At 36.6% G+C, this 8753-nt stretch overlaps 1 protein-coding gene across 1 annotated transcript in view; it reads left to right on the forward strand.

Moving 5' to 3' along the window:
- LOC110457813 (paired box protein Pax-3-like) overlaps nt 1-6634 on the forward strand; it is a 19235-nt gene extending 12601 nt beyond the window's left edge. Inside the window, exons 3-6 of the mRNA XM_021509239.1 lie at nt 3635-3973; nt 4239-4354; nt 4808-4985; nt 5500-6634. Of these exons, the coding sequence (XP_021364914.1) occupies nt 3635-3973; nt 4239-4354; nt 4808-4985; nt 5500-5630 (764 nt within the window). The 3' untranslated portion in view covers nt 5631-6634. The remainder of the gene's footprint in view (nt 1-3634; nt 3974-4238; nt 4355-4807; nt 4986-5499) is intronic.
- The last annotated feature ends 2119 nt before the right edge of the window (nt 6635-8753 follow it).

The following is an 8753-nucleotide window of genomic DNA, read 5'->3' on the forward strand; positions in this document are numbered from 1 at the left end:
CCCCAGATAAGTCTCTGGATCCGCCACTGTAGATGATCATGCGATATGAACGTGATACGGATTTAAATTACGTGAAATTTTCATTGGTTATGAAAAATAATATTTTGTCAATACTATACCGAAAGCCTAGAAACGTTTAACATTATCTTAAAGAACGGTACATGTTGATATTTTACTAGCGGATATCAAATTTTAATAAGAAAACATTCTAGTAATGAACAAACAAATAGTATGGTGATTCGCGAAAATTCTGATACATGTGTATACTATCAGGAACGGGTTTGAGAACTATTTAAATGATTGATATGGGTATACAGGCCCATACAGGCCAAAGGCCTGCGTCAATTAATTATCTCATTTTGAATATACGATAATACATATGATATGAGTGTTGTGTTTTCTTTCAAATTCAAAAAAAAAAAATCAATGTTTACTCGACTCTCGTCAATAACTTATTTAACTACAACAACAATAAGGTGTATTAATGTAACGATTTATAGGTAACTTACTCCTCTGTTACTGAACCCTGTTTTATGGTGATACACATTCCATGAAATTGACGTGGATGTTTGGAGTACGCACCGTAACCGTCCGACACCCATTACACGAGGACACAGATTATGTCTATTGAAGTTTTCCCACATGTCGCTTGATAGTTTAACATCTCAATCTAATTCCACATATCAAATGTCGAAATTCATGAAGTGATCATGAAATTAATAAAGTCAAGGGTCAAAATAGAAAATTAATGTTCTGTAAAAGCTGAATTGGACTATCTGCCGTGACAGCTCTATTGTGATGGTGCGACGGGGGATTTTCTACAGCCATAACAAAAAAAATACAAAATTTCATGCCGAGATTTAGTTTACATTTCATACGACACGGTAGTTTTCAACTTTCCCAAATGACTTTTCCTTTAGTAGTACACAATCTCAGAATGTATTTATTTTTGTTGAACCGCAAAATTTGGAATCGAATTTCAAAGGAACGGTAACCATCCCCATGGATATTTATCCTTTCTGATGAGGCTTGGCCAGGTAATGACGTAGTGTCCAGCTGTTTGGGACCAGCGTGGGGTACGCCGGGACACAGACACTGACATCTACACGGCCCTACCACAATACTATCAAACCTGGACAGAAAGCGGCCTGATGAACTCGATTGAATCGTTGATTAATTCCCATAAAGTCACACCTGTAAATTCAGATATGCAATTTGTCGATTTCATTGTTAGCCATTTGCCGTTTTAATTTGGATTTTTTGACCTCAACCTCCCTAGCCAGGTGACTTTCACCTCAATAACCCTTTCACGCTTCGTGTTAAATTTCGATTTTTCTGGCGACCATGAGAAGTTCTATACTGTCACAGTGTACCCGCTTAATCCCAGGCACTGAGGCCTGATTATATTGATTATGATATATATATATTATATAAATACAAACCAGTCATATTGATCTGTGAGTCAACGACGGCGTGTAAGATATTACTACGCTACAACAACGGAAGGTGAAATGCACTCGAATCCTTGCAAGTTTTTCACTTATAACTCGGAAAATTTCTATAATTTCAATATTATTTTGGTGCAATGGGCCGTACACACGTTATGAATACAGCATAGAATTGCTATACGCCATTTATTAGAGTGAGATAATAATTTCTCTCTCAATGATTGGCCAAAGCAAATTATGAATGTGTGGCAGAATCGTGGCCTGCTAGGCGCAGACTATGTGGCCTTTCGATAGACGGTTTCCTGCTGCGAATTTGGCAGAGCCTTCCGCGTCGAAAGATTTAATCTCTTCAGTCTTTGTCCTTAATAACCCCGAAAAGGTAAAAGTAGAAAAAATATAATCTCAAAGATCTGCCATAGATTCCCTTTCGAAAAACAGATTGGGCCTCACAAGTTGATAAAATCACTTCAGAATTATAAAATTCATGACAAAATTGCATTAGCTTTTCATATTAAATCAGCATTTCTAAAGAAGAAAATGTATAACTATGCTTAATTAGTCAGATTGAAACAACATGTCCATGCAGATTCAATGCAATTACCCCCCCCCCCCCCCCCCAACAAACAAACAAACAAAAACCACCCACACACAAGTAGATATATCCAGATATGATTTATACCAGCACACATTGTAACAGTATCATTATACTTCATTGTAAGCCTTCAACATTGTCCATCTGTCAGATATTCACTTCTATTTATGTATCATGGTATAAAATAACCATCCTCTTGTCATCCCAATCTAGTTTGTATTTGGTAGACTTACAAGAATGTCCGCACAACGGGAATGATACCAAACCTCCGTGTCCAAATCTTGGCGCCTTTAATTGAACCCTTGTGGATCAATCAATTTTGAACACATGTCACATGGCTATAACTGTTGCAAAGACGTACAACACTTATCAAATGAAAAAAAAGACCGGATATGGGGTTGGACAGGGGTAGAGTCTGTTTCTGTCAAATTAACAGTAATTTGTAATACATTTCCATGTGTTGATAGTTGGTATAAAACTATAACCGACGCACTAATTCACGTAACCACTGACGTAAGGCTGTGTTCTGTGATGAAACCGTTAGCTATGTTAGGTATGTTATGATTTTCACATTGAGAGTCGACACAGACAGCCTACAAGCTTATTGGGACTCTGCTCACGCGACAAACCGACAGATACATGGATTAAATCTGTTTGTGTGTTGTTGCTGTTTACAATATTGATACATACTCGGGATGTTTGACGGGGATGCATTATGCAGGATAATGATAAAAATACAGCTTAAATCTATAATAAATACTTGAAAAGTCATGCCCGAAATAGCACACCGCTTTGTGATAAAAAGTCTCCGTGGAATGTGGTTGAGACCGCTGTGGTTTTGATATCTTATATTATACCGTAAGATTGAGTATATCTGTGGTAGTACACGGTGTGTCGGATAGCTACGTACACATACCGAGTATTGCTGTAAAATGAAGCGCGAGGTGACCACACTAACAACGAGTAGGTTGTGACGGGTTCATTTGGTCTGTGGTCATAGATTATTTTCAGTAACAAAGTTAATTCTTGCATAGCACTTGAAAATACAACGGAGATTATAAGGATAGCTACCGGGAACAACGTAAGGAGGCAGGGGATTCAAACAATAACATTGTAGATCAATATTAGGTTATCATCGGGAATATTCTACTTGAAATAAGTTCAAACGTATTCGTATTTTAACAACTTTACTGTACAGACTAATGTTATAACGCAAATACAACCGGAACCGGAACAAACCTCAGTCTAACCGGAAGTGACACCATCGATATGTTGGTGGATAGGTATACATGAGCTTTATTTATTATGAGAAGGAACATACCAAGTAATTAATCACACACTTTCAACACACGAAATGCGTTATTCGATATGGGGAAGCCAATTCGTAAAACGGGTACCTGCTATTGTCCTTTTTTGAAGTTTCGACGCAGTATAAACTCTCTTTACCGGCATCAAAATCGGACTGAAACATTTGGTCGGAAAAACAGGTGTCGACTAAATCAGGTTTCATCGCGTTAGTTTTTTAGCCATATTAAATACCTTCGATTCTTAAATACATTTGTGTTTAATATTCGCCTTTGTTTTCTTATTGCAGAAGGATCTGACTGCGACTCAGAACCTGGTCTCTCAGTCAAACGGAAACAGAGACGCAGCAGAACTACTTTCACGGCGGAGCAATTGGACGAATTAGAAAGAGCTTTCGAACGCACGCACTATCCGGATATATATACACGAGAAGAACTAGCTCAGAGAACAAAACTGACCGAAGCTCGTGTTCAAGTGTGGTTCAGCAACAGAAGAGCTAGATTTAGAAAACAGATGGGTAGTAATCAGATTACCGCCCTGAATAGCTTTCTACAGGTGCCGCAAGGTGTCGCTAATTCATCGTACGTCTTCCACGAGCCAACGGGATACTCACTGCCTTCGGGGACAGGTAAAGAAGACTCATTCACAAACACAAGCATCAGTTAACTCTATGCTCTAATCTATTCTTGATATAATTTTTATGAAATATGATTGGAGTAGAATTAACAATGCAAAACAAATGCATGAAAGAATATTCTGAATATGGTGTTATTAATATAAGTGGTATTTTTATAAATATATTAAGGGGTTGGGGGTTGGGGNCTATTGTTTTGCCAACATCTGTATATATATTTCTATAAAATATTCAAACGTTTTTTTCGTTCCACTTTTAGAGGGCCTGTTTCACAGATCAACAGTACCCCAGTCTTTACAGTCAATGAGTCAGCCAATCAAACACGAGAACTCGTATGCTGGTATTATGGATAATTACCTGTCTCACTCGTCACAAGTAAGTTAGAAAACCACGATTCTTACATCAAGTTAAATGATTAAATTAATTTCGCTAAACACCGACCTTTTTATTAATATTTCGAATGTCATGTACTTCTGTTATTCATTTCAGTTGTTTGGAATTTGAATATATTATTAGACGAAATGAAATGTTAGATGTAAAATTATAACGTATTTATCATTAAATAATGCAAAGCGCAAGCAACTCGTCAAGAAACTATAACGTATTTGGCAGACGGCATAGCAATGCTAAAATTGAAGTGACGTTATGTTAACCTGATGTTTCTAAAAATAGTCATCCCGAGTTAATATAAACAATTACCGACCTCCACGTGATTATTATTCAACCAACGAGAATGTAGCAAAAACAAATGAAAAGGGGTATTATCTAACATCTAACACTTCTCAATCATCCGTTGATTTTTAAAATGTCTCCTCCATTTTTTTGCAGATGCATTCATTGACGTCAATGGTAAACACAGAAAATACCTTTACTAACACTTGGGCAACACCAGTGACGTCATCAACGACGTCATCCATTTCGAGTTATCCACCCACAACCAACCACTACCACTCGCCCTACAGTGACGTCAGCAAAACGTCGATTCATTACCCACCCCACATAACAGGTAAGTCATATTTTCTTTTCCAGTTTTGTGTAATTAAATGTATCACATCTACTTGATGGATATTTGAGAGACGTAAAGGTCAATTTTTTCCCTTGCCGAAACGGTCATTGAAAAGCCTTTTTTCGATTTTAAAAATGTTCGCTAGATAACTATGTATATTTACAAATCTCGTCTGTATCCTCGTGCAGTATTTCGGTTGCAATCCTCAGTTTTAACTAGCCGCAGCGCATGTATCCTTATCAATAAGTACGCACTGGCCGTATTTCTGTACAATATCCCTCCATTCGTATAACTGAGTCCTCATAAGGTGTTAAGTATGTATAATGCCGAAGCTGTGAAAATTTACACCAACACGTATTGTCAGTTAAATCGTAATAACCTCGCAATGAGAATCACATGATGATAATACGATAATCACACTTACAGTTATTGTTATCAATAACTTCAACAAACGCTTCATGGATATTTGGAAGTATTTAATTATTGATTACGTTTGCCTTATTTTAACTTACAGTACCAAGTATGACCGATCGATGTTCCATAGATGATAGTCTTGCAGCTCTACGCATGCGCTCTCGTGAACATTCCGCCGCCCTGAGTTTGATGCATGTTGCCGACGCTGGAAAGATGACGGCCACCTTTTGACCTTTGACCCAATGAAATAGGAATTACTATAACATTGAGTTTAACTGTCTAAACGTACTGCCTGCGTAAGTGATTACGATGCACGTGACTTACTTGAACGCATAGATGGGGATGCACGTATTACAAGACTCGATTTGAGGGATTGCAGGAAATGGAACAAATGTGAAATGTTACTTTCTGTGTGCTCCTTATTGCGTTATGAAGAAAGTCTTCATACCAAACATGAATGTTTCGTAGCTCCACACACGATATCATACAGCAGACGAGTATAGAGTCGAGGTGTCCAAGGAACAGACCAACATTGACTAGACTCTCGGACTGTTCATAATGACATGGACATCTGAAATGTATTTGTCATTCTCTGTGAAGTGAAGTTGCCTCATGAACGTCCATGTTTATCGCATTGTGTTGCTCTCCAGTGACAGTTGTTATGTTGGAAACATATGACGTTCGCTCATAAACTGATGACGTATGCTCATGATTTGGCTACGTATCATTAAAGACAATCTTGGGAGGTGGACACCATCTTCAATATTTATGTAGCTTATTTTGTAGAGTTTTGTATTTTTTTAAGGAAAGCTAATTTTATAAGTCTGTTTTGACGTTTACAATTCAGTATAATTTATGATAAGTCTCTGACTAAGTATAACGCTTTGAACATTGTCGTATTAATAATACCTTGAAACTATTTTGGGAATATTTTGAATATAAAAATAAATCTAAGGAAATATAATACTAGTATGAGTATTTGTATATGTAAATGTTTCATAAATATGTCCATTATAATGTCGATTTGTATTTCATAACAGTTGTAAGCACACAAAGCGCTTGTTATGCACATGCGCAGTAGATATAGTATCTTTTGTGTTTAATACGTCATGGATGTATGTGTACTATATATTGTATGTGAGAGAGTTATGTCTGTGAGATTGGAGATACTTGTACATATTGTTCATAAACCTGTCACAATCATTTCATATATGAATAAAAACAACAAGAAAGTATTGTTTGGACTTGTTCGTAAATAGTATAGTAGACATGCGTGTTTCGATAAACAGGTATTTTTCAGCGATGCTAGAAGCACAAAAAGCTTCAAAAAGGGTTGAGATAAAAGCCAGCTATACTTCTTAATTAGTAGGAGAATCTATAATGATTAGAAAGCATCTTTGTATAAGTACATAGTTCTTTGTTTATAAACATTCCTATTCAGTTCCTTTTATCATGCATTTAATAACATAGAAACACAAATGACGAAAGAAGACAAATATTATTATTATTAGACATTACAATTACGACAGTTAATATACTCTAGTAATAATATTTGTACAAATCGTAAGCATATGCTTTTAGAATACTTAAGATGATTTAAGATATGAACTGCCTGTCGTAATGTGTCTAATATATAGTACACAACAGGACGGTGATCATGTTGTAATACACTCGTGACAAATCCATTTGTAATATTGTAGGCAATGAAATACATGTAGGCTCAACTAACTAATGCGACTAAGGCACGGGCCGTTGATGAACCCTTATAAAACATTTGAGAAACTGTATAAAAATTCAGATTAGATTACTACAGATACTATCGATCAGTCGACTACTAGGATAGTGCTTGTGATTATGATCTACCACCCGCGACACAGAACGAGTGGTAGTGACAAGTAATACTACAAACAAGAGACTCCACTGAATGATGTCTTAATTAAAAATATATTGGTATGATAGTTCCAACAAATTTTGTCTAGTCAAGTACAATATAACGACACAATCCATGACAATCTTTTACTTCTTTTTATTAAAAAGGATGTTGGCATTCACGCTAGTATGAATGCATATTGCATGAAGCCTCTAGAGCTTCGTATAGAATGAGTATTTGACCGAATTGCAACTTCATACCGGCATGAAAAGTATTGAAAATCAATACCCATATTTACATTATAAATATATAAATGATGACGTTATAAATATAAATATTTTCAACCTTTTGCTGTCTGTGCAATCGACATTTATAAAACAATCTGACGTCATCTAACATCACAGCTTGCTGAATTAAGAACTCTATTTGGGTTAATACTGCATACCATGGTAGGGCCCATATATCCGTTAACAATGACATTTTCACAGATTTCGTGTTTATGTCATCTGCACGAAAATGTTCACGTGAAACAAAGGCACAATAACAAAAGCATCACTCGAGGAACCAAAACGCGTAAATTTACATTTTTTTCAGTACATTAAGGATGCATGCTTCCTTATTGTGACGTATTACTCACCACAAATGAGTTCAACCCTGATAGACTAGTCAAGTAATGTATTAAAATGGTAATGTATAGTCAGTTTATTACTCTAACACGAACCACAAGCGTAATATTGAAGGTATGATCGAGCCTTAAGTGTTTACGTATAGTTGTTACCTTGCTTCTGAGTCTCGTGCGGCTAGCGTTTCTTACGCTGAATTCGTAACAGTAGTAAGGACCGATATAAGAATGTGGGGGTGATAGAGGTTATCAATTTATGTAAAATATACATAATAATATATAGTGCCGTGCTAATTACGGACTGCAACGTAGCGTAAAGCGCTTGTACTGGATACATACGTCAGTCTATCCCCTTCCTCACGAGTATTTAACATTCGATTACACCTATAGAAATAAGGCGTTCTCTAACGGGAAATATTAAGTCACGTCCGTGGAATAAACCATCTCCGTACTTCCGGTGTAAGAGATGTTTCCGCTTTGATTGGATAAGGGCGCAGTTCGCTCTCCTGGCGACTGATTTAATAATTAATTTACATTGACATTCCCATCGATAGGGATTTAAAATGAATGTGTTGATTCAATGCAACTTTTGAGATGACAAGCGTAAAATTCAGTATAAAAATCCCCCCAAGTGGCCCTTTTTTATTTGGTGTGTTAATTATGTTATTAGCATGGCGCAGACGACATTGAATATAATCCCGTCATCCTACCGCGCGCTCACAAAAGCCAGGCGCCATTTTAGAAATGGGGTGCACTTAGTCGCTCGGTTTCCAATCGGGGTGGTTTACTGGTTTTATTGTTAGAGAACTGGCTTAATAAATAAATTAATACGTATATCCCGACGTGTAAACGTTACCGGAGA

The sequence above is a fragment of the Mizuhopecten yessoensis genome, unplaced genomic scaffold (assembly GCF_002113885.1).
Source record: "Mizuhopecten yessoensis strain PY_sf001 unplaced genomic scaffold, ASM211388v2 scaffold9311, whole genome shotgun sequence".
Classification (NCBI taxonomy): domain Eukaryota; kingdom Metazoa; phylum Mollusca; class Bivalvia; order Pectinida; family Pectinidae; genus Mizuhopecten; species Mizuhopecten yessoensis.